The 21,520-nt window shown below is 28.2% G+C and overlaps 1 protein-coding gene across 1 annotated transcript in view; it reads right to left on the reverse strand.

Moving 5' to 3' along the window:
• The window catches only part of Sara (Smad anchor for receptor activation), a 46,876-nt gene extending 33,961 nt beyond the window's left edge, over positions 1-12,915 (reverse strand). The window contains exons 1-4 of the mRNA XM_043040685.3: positions 12,661-12,915; positions 7,432-7,498; positions 2,360-4,549; positions 2,145-2,284 (exon numbers count right to left, since the gene is read on the reverse strand). Of these exons, the coding sequence (XP_042896619.2) occupies positions 2,145-2,284; positions 2,360-4,549; positions 7,432-7,489 (2,388 nt within the window). The 5' untranslated portion in view covers positions 7,490-7,498; positions 12,661-12,915. The remainder of the gene's footprint in view (positions 1-2,144; positions 2,285-2,359; positions 4,550-7,431; positions 7,499-12,660) is intronic.
• Positions 12,916-21,520: the final 8,605 nt, after the last annotated feature.

Below are 21,520 nucleotides of genomic sequence, written 5' to 3' on the forward strand. Positions count from 1 at the left end.
CAATTTATCCAATCCATTAATTTGTTAAATTACTGAAAATAAAAATACAAAAACAATCAGCTTATGAAAAACGCTGAACAATAATCTCATTTATCATATGTAAAATCAATTTTCATTTACTTCCATTTTAACTCATCCTTTCCCCGAAGCATGCGATTACAAGAAAAAAAATAGTTTTGAAGTTCCTGCACTCTGAGTTCATTTTTCAGGTTTTGTAAGAATAGGACAGAAATTCATACTATTTTTTCAATTGATGCAAAGCTGTATAGAGTAAAATGTACATGTACTAAAACTACTATAACATAATAAATTATCATTTAGTTAGAAAACTTATTCTAATAGCTGTACTGAATATTGAAAGTAATTTAATTAAACCCTTGAATTGGTTGACTAAAAAAATTATTAACTAATTTAAAATTTCAGAGCCTTATGTTTCTTATAAATGTTTCTTTTTAAATCAAAATTTCCCCAAAAATTTTAGTATTTTTTTTTTTTTTTTTTTTTTAGCACAATAATTTTTGTAAATATTTTTGAAAAATAAAATTTCTATCAGAAAAAAATTCATTTGATTTTACATAATTCTTGACAAAATGAGCATATGTGTGATAAAATAATAGAAATTAAAATACAATTTAACCGTAATAATGTATTTTATTAAATTTAAGGTCCCACTTAAAAAAAATTAAGGAATTCAAACAAATAAATACACAAATTGACGTATAATGTTTTTTTAAAAAGGAAAAATTTTGCTAAGTCACAAATTTGTTAACAAAAAATTTTATAGATTAGATCAAATATTTCCCCCATGGTTGCTAGGATTTCCCCAAAAAATTCATTAATGCAATCAGATATTCTGTTCCCCTGCATATAAGTAATAACAAATATTGAGAGCCAAACAAGAAAATTTTTTAATTTAGATCAGGTCACTTGGTGATCACTTTAATTTCACTTAAATCTAAAAAATCTACCTAAATTGTGACATAAAAGAATTAAAATCAATATTTAGACTGATAATATATAACAACTCATAGTTATAAGAATAAGTATGAGTTAATATAATTAAGAATTTTGAATGAGTGAAAACAATTAAGAATATAATAGATATCTTAAGAACTACGTAATTTTTTGTGAAATACAAAGCCCTTTTTAGCTCATAGTTGCTTTTTTTTAGGATATAGTGCCCTTCTTAATTTCAAGTGCCCCGCCTCTTTTAAGGGCTAGAATAAACCCTGCTCAAAGAACCACCGACTTCTTTTTGTGCCATATGGCTAATATTCGATTCAATATGAAATTTAAAGACACAAGATCAATATTTGTGCCATTAAATTTTATATTGTTCCTAACTTAATGATATTTACATTCAAAATAGGGAATCTCATTGGTTAAAATTACTTGATCACTAAGTGGAAAATTTGACCTAATTCAATAATTAGACTGGCAACATTTTAGTCAAAATGTATCATATAATTTGAAATAAAACGTGATACTTTTTTTATGTTATTTATTTTCTGTTTTTTTTTTTACATAACAGCAATTTTAACCTATACAAGTGAAAGTAGTCCAAACTGAAGAGAGCAGCTGATACCAATTTCTTGCCCAAAAATTTATCAAAAACATATCTTAATAGAATTCTTCAGATTTTTAAAACCCTTCTTTAAAGATAATAATGACGAATCCATTTGTTAGTATAACATTTTATTATATTAAATTTTCACATTTATTCTTTTTTATTTTCTTATATTTAATATCTATTAAATTATTTATAATCTGAATTTAAATTGAAGATTTATGAGAATGTTCTCTATTTGTCTAAAATATTGAAGTTAACTTTTAGAGATTACAAATTATAGACAAGGACATATACCCACCATCCCTCATGACAACACTACCAATGACTTGCCCCTAAAAATTTTAAATTTTTTTAACAAGCACATAACTTTCCACAAATTATACAATCATAAAATGTTTTCAAGATATTAACTTGTGAAAAGTGAAAAAAAAATATTTATTAGGAAATATCTATTTGAATACAATTTAACAATAACATTTAGAAAGAAATTCACCTCATGGTTGATCACTGCTAGAAACATATGACATTATAAAGTATAAATGAACTTTTCCTTTAGCATGTTATTGTGACATACCTTTCCACAAGCTCGACAATGATGTCTTCGTCTAATTACAGTAAATTTCATTGCACAATGCATGCAATTAGCGGCCTCTGAATCAGGAATCCAGTAGGGTCTAATAAACCCAATTTGTTGCTGCTGTTTTACACATGGAACTGAATAAAATAAATGGAAAAAATTAAAATTCTTGTCATGAGAGTATTTAAATTAAGAGATAGATGTAGACATACCTTCTGAAGTTAATTCATCTATTGGCGTAACAGGAGAACCATTTTCAACAAGTTGATCAGAATTTTCATGGTCCAAGCACAAATCTTCTTCCACAATTACTTCTGCTGCAGAAAGTTGAAGAGAAGGAAGATTAAGAGAAGTTGGACGTTGTAAACGAAGTGAAAGTTCATCAACTTTTATATCACTATCAGTTTTTAAAGCAATATTTTCCTCTAAATCAACATCGTCCTCTTTCTGAACTAATGCATCCGAAGAAACAGAATTTGATTCTAAAATAATAGATTGAGACACTAAATCTAGCTCATTTTCTAAACAAGCAGAGATACTAATCTCAAGTTCATTGATAATGCCTTGAGTAAGTACATCATTATCAACAGTGGGTCCATCACAAGCTGATAGAGCATCTTCACTAGAAAACTTTTCTTCATTTACATTATTTAAAACTGGAAGATCCATTTTAGGTCTTGCTCCAGTGAAGCTTATTTCTTCTTCACTATTTAAGGTTCCATTTGATGGTATATGACTGATTTCATTTAAATCAAAACTTTTATTTTCTTCACATTTGTTGTTTTGAAGGGAGGACACAGAGCCCTTTAAGGAAGTCTTATCTTGACAATTCTTAATGGATTCATTATCGGATAAGACTGTTTGATTACAGCCAAACTGTACAGCATTTGATGAGCTAGAAGACTGATTGTCAGGTACTTCTGAGGGGCTATTACCACTTATATCTTCTTGAGAACTAACACCAGAATCATCATCCTGACTAATATTGGGAGAATCATAAACATGTTCAATTTCACACATTTTCCAGGGTTCAGTTTTAGGAACATATGAAGTATCTTTCAAAGAAACAGCCTCTTCAAGATCTTTTTGTTCACCAGACATTAGTGATTCTTTTTCATCAAACTTTGTAACAGGAACCAAATAATCTTGAACAAAACTCTCTGTATGTGAATCGCAACTTTGATTTACAAGATTTAAGTCAGAGAGAATATTACTAGCACTGTGTCCAGTAGGAATAACATTTTTATCAATAGCCTCACTCATATCAGAACAATTAGGAACACATTCATCTTCCTTCAAAATTTCAACTTTAACTTTCTCATCATTCATTAAAGAAGACATAGATTCATTCATTGATGTTATATCAGCCAAGCATTCGAAACTATCCGTAACAATAGATATTTTAGGTTCAGAGATATCATTTTCAGCCTTAATTATGTTTTCTTCCAAATTACCATTACTTGTAATAAATGGTGTGGAACTTGAACATTCTAAAGAATCATTTACACTTAACTGAGTCATAAATTTGGAAGTAACTTCACTTTGAGAATTTTCTTTATTCATTTCTAGAGTCTCCTCTTTAGAATTCAAAGAAATCTCTTGAACTGCAGTTTCAATTGAGCCTTCAGGTTCTTTGGAATTAGAAGAAAAATAGTCTTTTTCAGAACATTCAAGAAACATATCACTAGCAAAACATTTTTCTACCTCAAGCTCAGACTGCATTATATTTTGTCTACTCTCAGAATTTAGAGAGTAACTTCTGTCATTCAGATCATTAATCTTCACAGACTCAGCCAACATCTTAGATTCAGATCTATGAGTAATATTTGTAACAGTAAATTCACTTTGTTCAAATTCAGGTTGGGATATATTATTTAATTTAGGGGAAATTTCCTCTACAGACACGCAAAGCACTTCATCTTCTAAATTACATTCATTCTCCACACATGCAACAGAATTAACAATGGATGGATAACTATCAGTAGAAATTACATGATTACTAAAATTGCTGGAATCAACAGGCTTGTAAAATATATCAAAATTTAAAAGCTTAGAGTCCTTGTTGTAAGCAAAATTAGACACATCTTCTTTATCATTGGATGTACAATTATAACATAGTTCCAAAGTTTTATCTTCAAGAGGTTCTCCCACATTAGAGTTAGATAAAGTTGAACTGTCTAAGAGAAATTTGAGATTTTTATTTTGTTTATCAATACAGTCATCTGAAATCTGACTCAATTGATTATCAAAACAAGAATCTGAATTTATAGAAAAAGGTAATAAAGCATCATCAGTTCTAGAGATGGCATGTGATTTCTCCACACTCTGTGATATCTCATTATAATTCTTTAAGTTTTCTCTGGTTGAAGATACAACAGACTTAATGATATTTGTTTCCAGAGCTGAAATAAAAAAAATGCCAGACTTAAGTCAAAATATAATATATAATAAATAATATAAGTATAAAAATAACAATTAAAAATAAATAAGATTAAATAAAATTTTAACACTATTATTAAACTAAAATATTCTAAAGGTACAAACACAAGATATAATCACAGTTGCACAACTCCTGTATTTTCCATTAAATGAGATTGGGATTCTCCAATGTAATTACAGAAACCTGCGATATTTGAGTGATGAAAAATTATTTAAGAGTGAGGCAGTTATGGCTGGCTTTTATATTGTTGAGTGAACTGATTTCAAATATATTATATTTTTTTCCAAATCACATAGGGAATTTTCACAGAATAAGCTTGAATATAAAGAGAAAAATGCCCTTTACACATTCCGGGGCGGGGGGGGGGGGAAACTAAATTAGGTACTTAGGTGTTGTCAACTAGTTTCACCAAATCGGAAAATGAATTTGGGTGTGGTTCAAAACTATATATTTTCTCATTTTATTGCATGCCACAAGTTATAATTCGTAGTTGCGTATTTCTTTATAATCAATTATTAAGTAAATATAAATTTGGAAGATACCTAAATGACTAAGACGCAGACTGGGTGAAAATGGTCGATGGGATAATACACAAGTTCCCTAAATTATTACTAAAACACCTAACATATTGTTTCTAATGTATAATTTTTACCCCGAAAAGAATGAGATCAAACTTCAAATCTATAGAAATAAATAAAAAGTTGAGTTTCATGCATAAAAAGAACAATTTTGTAAATATACCTATTTATGTCTGACACTGCTATATAGATAAGTAAGACATTGTTTTTTAAGTATTTTTTTATTATAAATCCATTAAAATAAAAATTAAATAAACAAAATTTATAGTTTTGAAACTTAAAGGGTTTTATCTATAGATGGATATAAATCAAAAGTTATAATTTCAATAGATAAACCCCATGTTCTTCCAAATTATTAGTTCTCTCAACTTGATTTTGTTTTATTGGATTTAAATAAATAAAAAAGTACATAAGAAACAATGCCTTACTTGTCTAGAAGGCATTGGTTTAATTCAATTCAGTGAATTTAAATACACTGGGGAAAAAATACAATCATTTGTCGAAATAAAGAAATTTAAGTTTCTTCCTATGAATAGGAGCAAAATGAAAAACTATGCTCATGCTATTGCTTGTTAGAATCAACTATTAGTATTTTAACAATTTCTACGAACAGAGGCTAGTGTCATAACTGATATTATGCCACAAAACAGTATCAGTATTTACAAGTGAAAAAATTTTAAAATTGGATACAGTTATGAAACATTAAAAGTGAAAGAAAACTTCTATGGTAAAAATATTTATATCAGGATTTATTTCAGATTCAGGATGAGCTAGAGGAAAATAATACCACTGATTTAATGCAACAATTATTCCTTGAAATAAAAAAAATTAGTGGTGAAGAAAAAATTAAATTTAGAGAGTAATTTGAAGTTCAAATAGGATATTTAAACTTCATACAGCTTCGTGTTTTGATATAGCTTTATTGAAAAAATTAACATGATAAAAATAAATATCACTAAAAAATATTTTAAAGTAACAGACTTATGAAGCACTTTTAAAAATTAAAAAGCACTATTATTCGAAGATCAGCAAATCTTTTGTGGAAAACATTCTTTTTCTCTGTTTTAATCCTTGCGGCAAAATTGCTGTGACACAGCAACATTGTCACAAAATATTATGGAGCTTTTCTTGCAGAAAGCTTTTTAATTTGGGAAACAAAAATTTTTAGTTTTCTTTTCAGCAGAATTTTTCAAAACTTTTTTTTTTTTTTTTTTGCAAAGTAGTTTTCAAAAGATTACTTTTCTTGTGTATTTGAGGGGGAAGATATGCTCATGAGGAAGAAATGCTATGAATTTTCACTCTGTTTTTGAAATTCTGATGTTTTTGATTTTTCAGTTATTGCTATTGATATTCTAGTGAGTTTTTCAAAACACCGATATTATTCCGAAGCGACATGCAAAATTTGAATAATGTATTTAGGTAATCACTTTTTGACAAGCTCAATTTGCATTGATATCATTGTAAATCCATGCAGTGTTTCAATTGTTATTTCCACAGTTACTGCTACAAATTTTCACGTTTTTTATTTAAACAAATCTTGATGTTTTAAAAACAATTTAATTACGACATGTGAGATTCAAATTGTGCATTTGATTACACTTTTAATGCGACGATTCAACTGAGTTTTTTAACTTTCCATTAGTTATTGTACTAATTTCAAAAAAAAATTTTAAATTCCAGTATTTTTCATTTGATATTATTACAACACAAGATATTCAAATCGCGCATTTGTGTCAATATGTGTGCTGTAGAGGTTTGTCAAAAAAGGCCAGAAAAAATTCTGTGACAGGAATTTGATCAATTTAAATAAAAATATGAGAATTTAAATACAAGTAAAACGAAATCTAAAGATATGCATATTTTAACCCAATAGCTTTCGAAGAAATTTACAATTAATCTTTGTGAAAACTGTACTTTGAGTCTTGTCAAACTTAAAAGCTAAATTAAACTTATTGGAGGAGAGGTATTATTAGTCGCAAGTCGAGAAGAAACAAAATTAAAAACTGATATCAAAAATATTTTACATAATTTTGTAATTTAAATTAATTTATTTAAAACAAATCATATTTTTCACCTTATGAGAGAAAAATAAAAACAATAAATACGATTATAGAATTTCAGAAGCTCTAGTTGACAAAATTTTTGACCAAAAAAAAACTATAAAAAATTTTTTGTGCTCTACCATATTCTGAGACAAGTGCAATCTTACTCAAATGCCATTTTTTATACAATAAACAATAAAAAAATACAGCAAGCTTTAACTTACCCTCATTTTCCTCAAACTCATCAAGAACTTTATCAATATCTATTGCATATTTCTCCATGCTTTCAAGCTAAATAAATAAGATTTAAAAAAATTTATGGCTAAATAATAAATATTGGATAATGAAAATAATTTAATAATTGGGTAAAAGATTGAATTTCTTAATGTTACATACACACTCACACAATAAAAATATAGATTAGAGAAGGAGAACAAAACTCACTTAAAACTCCATCTTTTTCATAAAAAATTTAACTATTGGTCTTTTTGAAAAATACTTCAAAGATTTTACCTCAAAGATGAATTCCTTATGTTGTTAATTTTAATAGTGATACACTACACATTTAACCATAAAGAAGTAACACTACTTGTGCTGATGCATACAAATATAAATCCAATATAATATCTAATTCAAAAATTTCCAGTTGTCATTTTTAAGTAAGTCTTGCCCAAACTTGTTTTCAGAGGTTTATTTTCTTGATACTTATCACATTTGCATTTAGGAAGAGGGGAAACAAGAAACCCTCCCAACACTAAATTTAAATTAGACAAAATTATCCTACCCATTAAAACTAGAGTAGATTTCTTTTGTATTATTAATTAATAAAAAGAATGTTATTAATTATTCGATATTTTCAGAGTTAGTGCATAACTTAGTTTCTTAGTCTATATATAAAGAGTATTTCTCCTATAAACTACAAAATATTGTTTTATTTTTACAATGATAAATTATTTCATTTCTCTAAAAAAAAAAAATTCTCACATAAAATTTGGTCTTACATTCATAGGCATGTGCAGACATTTGTATTAAAATGGGTCATCATGAAAACCACTTTAAATTACTTAAAAATATAATTTAAAATTATTTCACTTATATTTTGCAGGACGTTTCATAAAGCCATATATACTCTGGTGTGCAAAAGTTAAAGATATATTTACAATGGACATACGAGTAAAATTATGCTTAACTTTTGACATCAGTACATATGTGTGTGTAATATATATATATATATATATATATATATATATATATATATATATATATATATATATATATATATATATATATACATATATATTTTTATCCTTGCTAAGATATAAAAAACAACGAAACAAGATTTTACAAATTATTATATCAATCAATTATAATTAAGTTGAACTTTAATTCTCAAAAAAGATTTATTCATTATGAGAATTTTTTTTTAAAATTCAAAACTGAAAAGTATTTTAAATACAAATTACTGGAAAGAAAGAAGTTTTTAAGAACACTAAAGCATTTCTAAAGTTCAATAAAATGGTTTTGATGATTTGAATTCATCCTTACAGTGATTAATTTCTATATTGACTCATCATATCTTTATGAAATTTTAGTTTTAATATGTAAATTAATTTAAAAGCTTCATTCTTAAAAGCTTTATTTTGACTTATAGTCAGTCAAGTGTTTCTTATATAGTAAAACGTGATCAGAAATTAATTTAACGATATTGTGACCCTGGGCGAAAACTTACTCATGAGCCTAGATGAGCCATGGGGTTTAGTTTTTTAAAAACAAATATTAAATTGCTCAATAGGAGCATGTTTTTAAGTTCAATTAAAAACTTGTATTCAATTTTCAAAAAATATATAGTTAATTGTAAGTTTGGTAACCTCTTAAAAGTTGGAGTCTGGCCTAAAATACAAGTGATGCTTTTTGAAGAACATTTTTGTTACTTTTTTTACTGTTAGTTTTCCATAAAATGTTTTTTCTTTCAAATTTGTTATGATGCAGCCTTTATTAATAGGGAGTTTTCATACTTTTTTTTTTCCTTTATAGTCATTCTATCAAAACTTCTAAGATTTTCAGTGTTAGAACTTTAGATTAAGAATAAGGATTTGGATTTTTTTAACTGCTATTTTTATCAGTGGGATTTGCTATTTTTTAATAGTGTTTCTGATAGATTTTTACTGTTATCACTTTTTCCCAAAAATATTTAAATAAAAACTTGAGATTTATATAATGATTCAAAATTTTTTTTTTATTTCTGATACTTATTTTTCATACTTAATTTATTTATTTTTTCATTCCTTTTTTTCAGGGATAGAAATTTGAATGTGATAGTCGGGTGCCAATGCCCCCTAAATATTTTTTCTAAGTTGCCAAAACGGTTCATCTAGGCATAATTTTAAAATTACAATTTTAACCACTATATTTATACTTTTTTTAAATCATAGTACTAAAAAATGGTTTCTAAATAATATTCTGAAAATGCATACACCAACACCTATACCTATATTTTTAAATAAAATTTAAGAACAAAATTTTCTCCAACTTTAAGGATGCAGATTTTGAATAATTTACTCTTTCTGAATATATATAAAAATTAAAAAATATTTGCATGATGCAAAACACATGAATACTCTCCAACTTGAAAAATATAACAACTAAAATTAACTTTTAACATTTACTTGATAAAGGGAATAGCTTGATTAATAAGGGGAAAGATATGATTAACTATTATTTTAAATACATTTATTATATCAAAATTAAAATGTAAATATTTTTTTATTTTAGCTTTATCATGACAAATAGTTAAAAGTTTTTTAGAGGCAGTAATTATACTTTCATTTGAAGCATAAACTATCATTTGAGCAACTTTTATGTTCTTCCAACTTTTTGAAATAACTAGTTTTAATTATGATTATCCTTTCTTAGCAAACAACGGGAATCATTTTTTTCTCCAGTTAATCTTTTTTCAGTCTTAGTGAATTCAGCTAACTTAGCCTTCATAATTTTAAAATAGCGTGATTATGAATCTCGATATGCGATTTTTAAACAGTGTGAATACGAAACCCAATGCGCGACAATTAAATAGCCTGAAAATGAATCGTGATGTGCAAATTTTTTAACAGCATGAAAACAAAACCCAATGTGTGATCCTTAAATTGCGTGAATATGAATTGCGATGTCTGAATTTTAAATCTCGGGAATACAAATTGTGATGTGTGACGACTCTTAAATTACAAGGAGACGAATCACGACAAATGATTTTTGAAGTGAGCAAATACGAATCACACATTAATTCTATTTTAGATTAAAGATATAAGAAATACTGATTTCTGGGTCAAAAGCATCATACAAAGGAAAATACTCAAGTGTTAGTCTTCGTTTTCCAGTTTGGATACCCATCAATACTCTTAACATGTGATTTAATATTCTTAACTTCTTGTTTGTCATATAGCTTGGCCAGAAGTTCTCTAGTTGAAGCAAAGTTATTTTTAAGTTTAGACATAAAAAATTACGACTCATATCTCATCCATCATAGCTCGGTCAAAAGTTTAATCGTGATAGCAAAATTATTTTAAAAATTGGGTGTAAAAAATAATGAAAGGGGAAAATTTTCCACGAGTCAAATTTAAAGCTTTTAGTGCAAATTAAAACTAACAACTGCTTATTTTGAATCCTAATTCAGCCTAAAAGAGCAGTAACATGAAAAGTTGAGATTTACCGGGCAAAATTTTGTAATGAAAATTCAGAACTTTTTTTAATCAGTCTTTTCATTACGGCTCCATATTTTAAAAGATTGTTTCTGTAAGATTTTCTCTTTACCTACTTCTTTGTGTAAAAAAGTTATTTTGAAGAAAAAAAATTAGATTCTCAACTTTTAAGTATTGTTTCAGATTTAAGTACAATTTATCCTTTTCTTTTTTTCATTAATGGATTTTCGATGATTATGCTGCTACATTTTTTTTTAAATTGTGTTTCTGACAGGCATTCATCTTGTACTGTCATTTCTCCTAAAATTGCAATAATGTATGAAAATGAGATTTTCAGGAATAAAGTTTTGTTTTAAGAATAAATGACGATTTATTTTTTTCTGTTCCTCTAAAAACTTTTCTTATAAGAAACTTATTTTTTTTCTTATTATTTATCCTATCTTTAATATTTTAATCAAAACAGAAATTCTGATACCTAATATTTCATTTCATTTCAGAATTTTTTTCTATCCTATAGAAATGTTATTTTTAAGGAATTTTTATAATGTCACAACAATTTTATTCAGTAAACACATTAATATGAAACACTGAGAATTTCAGTTATAAATAATAAAAAGTTAGAGCAATTAAATAAAATATTTTATATTCTTCTCTTGCATTTTTTACTTTATCTTTTTTAATTTATTGAAATTGATGATCTTTTATGGACAACTAATATAATTTTATCTCCCTCTAACATTATCATTTTTTGTAGGCGTCAGTTGCAATAATTTTTTGTTTTGACTAAGGTGCCGCAAATTTTTCAGAAAATGGGATAGTATTAAAAACTGAGATTTTCACCACTCACGAATCAGGAATTCTCTGATTCTTACACATTCTGAATAGTTTAGCTATCTATTAAGTTTCTATTTACTAAAAAGAACTCTTTGTTTTAAGTTTGTTCAAAATAAGGTCACATATTTGAAATACATAAAGAAAAATTTCCCTTCACTGATAAACAGAGAAAAACAATGTTATGTAGAGCTTAAAATGAAAACTAAAACAGATAAACTAAAAATTTCTTTTAAAAAACTAGGTACATACATGGATTATGGAATATACATATGGTATATACATAGGTATATACATAGATTATGGAAATTTGGCAACACTTCATCGACCAAATTATTGGGCCAAGTCTTGTGGGAAAAAACTTAATATGAAAGTACATATTCCTTTTTTGATTCCTTCTATGTTTCTTTAAACAATATGCTGTGCCTTACCTTGAATTTCCAAGACCACTAATATTTATTTTTTCATGTAATCAAAATGAATCAGTTTAAATAACTCATTTCAATAATTTTATAAGTTATACAAGTTTCAAAACGTAAAAAAAATTAATGAGGAAAAAGGCAAATAACAAGCAAAACACAATTCAGGTCTAGTCATTTAACAGATCATACTGTAAAAAAATATATGTTGAATAAGAACCGATTTGTTACTTTATTCCAATGACTGAAACAAATCTCATAAGAAACTTAACATGCTGAACGCGCAAGAAATGAACCATAATTGAATTTGTTTATCAGTAGAAATAGAATTTCCAACCTCTACTATCTTCACGGTCAGTTTCGGTTTGGATGGAGTAAATATAGCAGCAAAAATACGAATTTAGACAACGTAAAAGCACTTCTGTAAGCATGATAAAACAAAAACATGCTTTTTAAATCCAACTACATTAAAGATGAATGACATAGAACTTGCATTATATACACATACCTACTTTCCTCGTCAAGGAATATTGTTTTTAGTAAAAAACACTTAGAAGTCATTGAAACATTATATAATATAACCAACCCAAGTCTCATCCAGTTTCATTCCGAAGTGACAAAGAAACTAGTGTTTATAACGTTAATCATGTTATGAATATGTAAGGTTGTGAAGTTCACTTTCGCAATGTATTGTTTTCAAAATCTAGATGAAAACGGGAAGAAAACTACGCAATCGCTGTCACCAACTCATGCTTAGTGAAATTTCAATTTATCTTCAATAGTATTTATTATTTCTTGTAAATAATAGCGTCAATTTAAAGCTTAACTAAGGTTAAAAAAAATTATTCTGAAATCCCCGAAGCAGATTTGATATTGTCAAAAGCACAAAATAAGTATGAAATGACTTAAATTACATTAATTAAGATTTTGACACCAATGCGTCAGCGCATATTGTTCAAGCAAAAGGAACTCATTACATGGAGCATTCGCACTGTATAAGAATTGAATGCGCGATTGAGCATAAAAGCTATTCGTCCATGGGCGAGAATTTAGTCTTACATACAATTTAAAACATTCACGCGCAGTAGGATCATTTATGTGAATGCTCCAGTATGCCTAATACAACGCACAAGCGATTAAGGGTCATTCTGACTACATACGAAAATATCACGCATGCGTATTTATAGATGTGAGCGAGAACCTAATTTGTTCTCATTTGTATCTTCAAAATCGCATATATGAATTTTTCGCATCATATAAAGGTCTCTCTTATGGAACATTCTTTTTACATACGATCGCAGGTAAATGCAGCACCGAAGATCACCGAAGTCAAGCAACACTGGATGCGGTCAGTGTGCGAGTAGGTGACCACTTGGATCAGTCTGCGCAGGGACCGAGGATGTGCGGTAATGGTCCTTGCTAAACTGTTCTACCATAAAATGCTGGACTTCTAGTGCAGGCAGTCAGGCTACCGAAGCGGGGGTGCCATCCCCTCTGCAGTGGTTCAAAATTGCAGTGGCTTGTCTTCGGATCATCTTCAGGAATGTTTCCCAGACAGTTGCCAATAGCCCATTGTGCTGCTCTAGTGTGACGTAAATGAACTACAACTACCGCAAGTTCAACATTCTAACTGTAAGTAATCGTCAATCAATACGATTCATGCATACGCGTGCAGTTCTAACCATTCGCACACGTTGCTGTCTAGGGAAAACCACATGCAGTGTGAAAGCTCCCTTACACGTAGTTTGTAAATGTTCGCAAACGCGTCTCAGGTAATCTCACACAGTACTGTTGATGGAAATAAGCTACAGGTGTAAAGCAGAATGGCTACAGCGGAATGGGCTGCAGGTGGCTTAGAGCAGAGCTCTCTACCTATGGCAACACTTCGCATGCTTTCCCAATTAGCGTGTGGAGAGTCATAGAGGAAGGAAGAACGTTAATTTCTCTCTTGATTTTCATATAGATTAAAATCTTTTAAGTTGGAGAACTATATCGAACTGAAGACAGACTGTATTAAACATAGTTCTAAAAAAAAGTATCATCGAAATTTTAAAAAATATTTTTATTAAATAAGAAGGAAAAATATTACGAACAGGGAAAATATCGTCGTACATTCCTATACAACTGAAACGAGAAGGAGAGGGAAAGGAGTAGGGCTAAAGGCATGAAACCGGTCTCTCCCCAGATGGCGCATTCGAACCTTGCGATCGCCCATGGCAACCCACACATTGCTTGCTTTCACCATTAGCGTGAGGAGAGTCATAGGAGAAGGAAATACGTTAGTTTCTGTCTAGCTCTAAAAGAAAACGTTGCGGAAATTTGAAAAAACATTTTTGATAAGTAAATGCGAAAAATATTGAAAGAGGGTTGTTGTTGTTCTTCATTTACGTCGCACTAGAGCTGCACAATGGGCTATTGGCGACGGTCTGGGAAACATCCCTGAGGATGATCCGAAGACATGCCATCACAATTTTGATCCTCTGCGGAGGGGATGGCACCCCCGCTTCGGTAGCCCGACGACCTGCACGTGAAGTCGAGCACTTTACGGTAGAACAGTTTAATGAGGACCAATACCGCACACCCTCGGTCCCTACGCAGGCTGATCCAAGTGGTCACCCACCCGCACACTGACCGCAGCCAGTGATGCTTGACTTCGGTAATCTGCTGAGAACCGTGTCTTAACGATCAGTCCACTGCGGGACATTGAAAGAGGGGAAAATATCATAGTACATTCCTATACGACTGAAAAGAAGAGGAGAGGGAAGGGGGAGGTTCAAGATATGGAACTGCTATTCTCCCCAGATGGCATGTTCGAGCGTTGCGATTGCGAATAAATGTTCCCTCACAGCCTGCAAAAATTTTCAAATGCGAATGGAATTTACAAGCTAGATCATAATTGCTGAGTGTTTTCAGGTAAAATGAATTTTCCATATGCTTCATGGTGACCAGATTTCTAAGCCATGACTTGTTTACAAATCAAGGGTGACACCCATACATTTATGGAAAATATTAATTTACATGTGCAACAAAGATTTTTTAAAATTAATTACAACTAAGATAAGGCGCAGAAACGTTTTCGTCAAACTTGATTTCACTACTAAATAGTTCTGTCATATCATATGGTATTCTGCACTTGCATGTAAATGAATAAACACTTGGGAACATGCTTTCAGATTATGAAAATCAGTCAGCGAATTAAAAAAATATAATAACAATTAAAAAATAAAATCAATAATAATGAAATTAATAAAAATAGCAAGAAAAAAAACAATAAAATAATATTTTTCTTGAAAAAGAAAAAAAAAATTATATATATATATATATATATATATATATATATATATATATATATATATATATATATATATATATATATATATATATATATATATATATATATATATATATATTCAGTGCGGCTCGGCCAACATTGAAAACGGAAATTAATAAGTTAACTAATAAAATGATAGTAATAATAATAAAAAGTCATAAAAATAGTAATGGTAAGATTATAAGTTATAAAATTCATTTCAAGAAAAGATTTCTATAAAAATATTCAACTCTCGACCTTCTTCTTAATTAGCACTACAGTAAATAATAAAAATATTAACAAAATAAAATTAATATTAATAGTAATAATAACAATTTAAAATAATTTTCTTTAAAAATTGCCCCTATTTAATCTGTGACAGAATATTTCTAAAAAATTCAATTTGGTAGCGTTCCAATAGGCGACCTACCTAATTTTACTGAGTAGTTACTTTATGAATCAATGTGTGATGTCACTAAAATTTTTATAGAAATAATTTTGAGTAATTAATACATGAAAGGTTTTTTTTCTCTCTACTCTCGCCATAATCTAGTAACATCAATGCATGTTGATTACTAGCCCTCCTGGTGGACCCGAAATAACACGGGCATGATTTCTGCACGTAAAGCGGCAATCCCGAAATAACTCGGGTTGACTCTCTAATGGCGGGCCCGAGTTTTTGGCTGGTATTTTTTTCCCTTCCCCTACGACCGCCGACTGGGTACTAATTGAGGGGTGGTTATAGCTGTCATCATAAATCACTATAACAGATGAGTTGTGAGTTTATTTAAGAGTTCATAGCATGTTAGCAATTTAATTGTACTGATAGTAAAAGTTTGTTTTGAAGGGAAAAAATATTAATTTTATGTTTTCTTTTGCTAATACTAAATCAAGCATTTTGTTGCTTTTGTTTTTATTTTATTTCTATTTTTTTAAAAATTGAAGTCTAAGATGAAATTGAAAAAATAGGAATAAATAAAATATAATATCTAAAATTACTTATAATTTTTTTTATTGAACGCTGGCATATTTTTAATAAGTTTTAAAATATCTCTATTAATAATGTTCTGCTGTTTCATTATAAGTAGTGTAAATTCGATATTTTGAAAATATTCATCAGCTGAATTTTTTTTTTCGAACTTACTTACTAAAGAAGAGATTTTAACTTAGTTTAGATTTTGACTTATTTTATTTCTTTCTAACTGCCAGGAAATACTTTACTATTTTGTCATTAAAGTTAACTAATTTAAAAATGTTAAAATTTTGCTTTGCAAACATTCTTTTAATCACATTTTTTTTCTTCATATTATTCTAAAAATTTGCGCACAAATTTTCAAAATTATTCTAAAAAATGCTGAAACAAAGTCTTATTCTGTTGTTGTTTTTGTCATGTTTTATACATTTCCCTGGAATTATCGCATCTGAAATTCGTACAGAAATAAAATTAAAAAAATTTGAACAGAATACGAAAGACAACTATTGAATTTTTAAAAAATAGCTTGTACATTCAAAAACATTTTTGCTAAAAGAAAAATCGTCCAACTACAAAGAAACGGATGAGATTAAATATCTGTTTAAGTTTAATTTGAATTAAAATTATTAAGTTTATATAAAAATCATATTATAATATTTTGAAACAATTTTTCTCATCTAAACTTTTTGTGACAATTTAGATTTTATAGAATACTATCAAGTGATATATTAATAATGCGCGCAAAATTCTTAAAACTAAATATGATACTTTTTTTATTGCGTCATAATAAAGGAATTTAATAAATTTCAATTAAGCATTAATTTTTGGTAGCTTAAATTATTTAACAAGAAACTACTTCAAAGTCTTCTCATGTATTTATGAACTTATTCATTATTTAATAAACTTGCATAAAAATGTATTCCAAACTAACTAAGTAAAAACAAGACTAGGTAAAAATCAGAGGATAAAATAATTTCTTTTCTTTTTTTATAATTATTTAAACGAAATTTTGTAAATACTATTCTTATGTATTTGTTTCAAATATCTGATTTAATTATAATCAATTTATATCAAGGACAATAATAAAAGGAAAAGGCTACGCAAAGTTAATTTATATGTATTACTCAGTTTTTTACTATTACTGAGACTGAGACCAAAAAACAGGTCAAATAATCCAGTATTTATTTAGTAAGAAGTATGAAACTTTTTTCAATAGAGGAAATTAAAAAGTTACTTTTATTGAATAATTTAACAAGATAAATATATATTCAAACAGTATTTCGAAGGGTTTAAAAAATTTTTAATTTTTTTACCTAGGAATTAATTTTAAAAGGAATTAGACAATAACAACACATTTGTTTCCACCATAGAAAATCTGATAGTCCTGCAATTTTTTAGTGCTGACAAAATTGAGAACAATTTTGCTCATCTAACTTGATACATATTTATCACATAAACTACCACTGTGTAAAATTGATCGCAAAAGCTTAAAATGTAACAGCCTTTGTTTGTTTAGAGAGTTAAATTTCATTAGTTGACCTTTAATGAAGAGTGGAAGAAAAAAAATTTCTTTATTATTAAAAGTTATTACCGTGTTTTATGAATGTATGAGTTGGTTGTTGGTAAAATTATTGAAAACATCATTGAAGGTGTCACAATAAAAATATTTCCTTTTAAAATACAATCTTGAAAAAGATTCTAAAATTCTAGTTAGGACAGATAAAATATCTGCGAGATAAAGCATGGGTAACTTTCTAAAATTACATACACTTATTTAGTTTTATTTATTATTGCTTTTCTATTATATATGAGGCTGATTTTTAAAGGACAAATTTTTTTTCAAAATTTCTTTCCCTATTAAAGCCTTTTATTTATATGCACTATTTTATAATTTCGGACAATAAATAAATTGTTTGGTTGTAATTTGTTTATCGTTAGTTAAGTTCTATCCCCTCTTTTTTCAAAATAATACATAAATACGTTTCTCATTGCAAACTAACTAGGATGCAATGATTTTTCTCCGGAAATGCTTTCTTGTTAGCCGACACTCAGAAAAGAGAGAAATTTGACAAAAATAGAGTGTCAAGTATTCAAAGAGTGATTTGTCTTCTTTCCAGAACCGTGCAGAACTAGGAATTTTTCTTGTAGCTGTTCCATACAATTAGCAAGTATTGGGCTGAGATACAGGAAATACCCCCTGCAGAGAAGTAAATCTCTCTCTTTCAAACCACTCCATTTCACCATGCATTCACTACTCTATTGCTATCTTCTTCTTCGACTTTCAACATTTTCTTTCACCCTTTGAAAGCTAACACTTATCCTGTTGACTCCCAGGATACCTTCAGTTTCTTTAGAATGTATTATTGCTTCAAAAGAAAGCGCAAAATGAAATGTGATACTTTTTTTTCTGCACTTCACTAATAAAATGACTAAAAAGGGCATATCATCTAGTAAAAGTAGATTTAATATAAAACTTTAAAGTAGTGTAAATAAAGAGAGCACATGCAAGAGCACTTCAAATTTCCCACTCTGAAAGTCTAAAATAATTTTTGTGAAGTAGAATTTATTCACTCTATATTTAATTGTTTAAAAAATTATCGATTTTTTCTGTTGCAAAAACTTTTAAGCAAATATATATTCGTTTAAAAGTTTTTGCAACAGAAAAAATAAATAATATATTGTTGTTGGAACTTCATGAAGTTTTTGCGGTTGTGATTTCTTAAATAATGTTTGTTTCTCTTTTTTGTAGATCACTAATTGAAACTAAATTCTAAATAATTCATCAACAGTATATCAATCTGATTTCTATTCTTGTTTCAGAATAAATGTTTTACTAAATTACAATATAAAGTTGCAACTTTAATAGGAGTATCAGAATAAATAAAGTTATATTTATGTTTACTGAGTATACAATTATATTCAGGGATCTGCTCAGAGCAGTCTGTTCAGAAGAAATTTGGGTCCGTTAACAAACCCTTCACAATATATCTTTTCATAAAAACGGTCCTTTCACAAAATATTTTAACTTAGAAACGAACCCTTTATAAAATAATTTATCTTTTAATCTGTCCTTTCACAAGAGACACTCGATAGACATTTGCGTATCATTGTAAATGGGCGAGAAAAATTGACAGATGCTGAGTGTTCAGCTCTTATAGTTATTTTCAAATCTACTGGCATTCGACGTATATTGCTCTAATATTTTGTTACTCATATTTTAATGCTTTAATTCTAAGGCTAAGTTTGATCTAATTTAATTTATATTATGTACCTTAACCTTATTGAAGTAAAAAAAAAAGTTGTAAATTCCAAATGTAGTATTCTAAGAAAATATTTATATTTCTGCAAACATCGTGCGTACATTCTTACTGATATTAAATGATTTTTTTTTTTTTTTTTTGTAAACAAAAAAATTGAGCAATATATTATTCATAAAATTAATGGATAAAATTTTATGTAAATAAAAATTAACTTATGTCAATTTTTAAAAAAAAAATATTATAAATTTAAGAATTGTTTAAGTTTACTTAATGTGTAGCACATTAGAAGTGATGCATAACTAAGTTGTGTTATTTAAAATATGTCAATTGAAATTATTTAAAATGTGAGTGATTTTGTTTCCATTATTCGCCCGAAATGAATACTCTGTGTTGCGCAATGTAGGCTAAATAGCAAATATTTGTTTGCTGCATCTCTAATTTAGTAGCAGCAATGGCTGTTTATTTTCGAAATTTTAATTTTTTTTAATTATAATTTTACAGTGTTTAGCATAATCTTGTATCCATTTACAATTCAAAACTCCGTGAAATAGTTTTTTTTTTCAGTAACAGGACCCTATTTGCACAAATTCACAAAACAGGACCCTGGTTGAAAGAATGTGACTTAACACTTATTTTATATTCACAAATTACGAGTAATTTTCTCACAATTTTAAAAAAACAGCACCTTTTACAAAATGTATGGACAGACCCCTGATATTGAGCTAATCAGTAACATCGTTTCCTTTTAATAAAATCATTTTATTGATATTAGAACTGAAGGATTTTAAATTAAGCTGTTACCTGAAATTCATGAATAGCAGTTTCTGCAAAAGATTTTCTTCAATGTGTTACTTTGCTTCAAATTAATTACCACTATCATTTCTATTTTTAAACATTTCTCAAGAGTACGTATAAGGAATTTTCTTAAGTAATCTTAGCTCTAGACCAGTTGTTCCCGAATTTTTCTTTTTGTCTTGTAGACCCCTTGCCATGTTTTTTGGTTTTGGGTAGACACCCTGCTTACCTGATATTATTTTTTGTAAATTCCTCAACATCAACTTTAAATGTATTTTTGACAGCTGGCATAGTGCTACTCACTGTAAAAGATTTAAATTTCTAACTGTAGTGAAGTGTAGTGTGAAAAACTTAAGAAAAAACACATCTTAGTTTTATACATTTATTAATTAAATTCAAACTAATTTAATTACTAATTTAATTTAATTAGTTTGTAAGTGGAATAAAATAGTGCACTATAAAACCCGTACTCCGCTACTAATATTATAATTGCGGAAATAAGTTTTTATACAAAACTGTAGTAGTGTATTATCGGTCTGTTTGTTACGTTTTCACGTAAAAGTTAAGCAACAAATCTCCGTGATCTTGTGCGCAGAGAAAATAGGAGGTCCAGCTAGCTAAAAAGATAACACAGGCTAGGCTACAATTTACCTCGAAAAAAAAATTTTTTTTTGTTACAAAATAAAACCTTACACGCAGAGAAAATAAAAACGTACGCGGGCGGAGCTGCAGGCAACTGCTAGTTTATAATAATTCAGTTTCATATATCAAAAAATATTCCTACTAACTTTAATTTTAGTAAAACTTTTACTTCATAGCTACTTTTATAAATTATGTAGAATGTAGATAGACATATGTCTTTATATTATAAGGTAAGATAATGTAAGTAAATAGTAGGTAGCATCAGTGTATATTGATTATCCCATTCATGAAATACCAAAATAAAAGTTACGACCTGCCTATATGAGATCATCCACTATCGTTGACCCCATTTTCATTTCATGGACCCCTAATTTCTTTTCACTTGACC

Source organism: Parasteatoda tepidariorum, chromosome 11, assembly GCF_982258835.1.
Source record: "Parasteatoda tepidariorum strain Cologne lab strain chromosome 11, Ptep-v5.0, whole genome shotgun sequence".
Classification (NCBI taxonomy): Eukaryota; Metazoa; Arthropoda; class Arachnida; order Araneae; family Theridiidae; genus Parasteatoda; species Parasteatoda tepidariorum.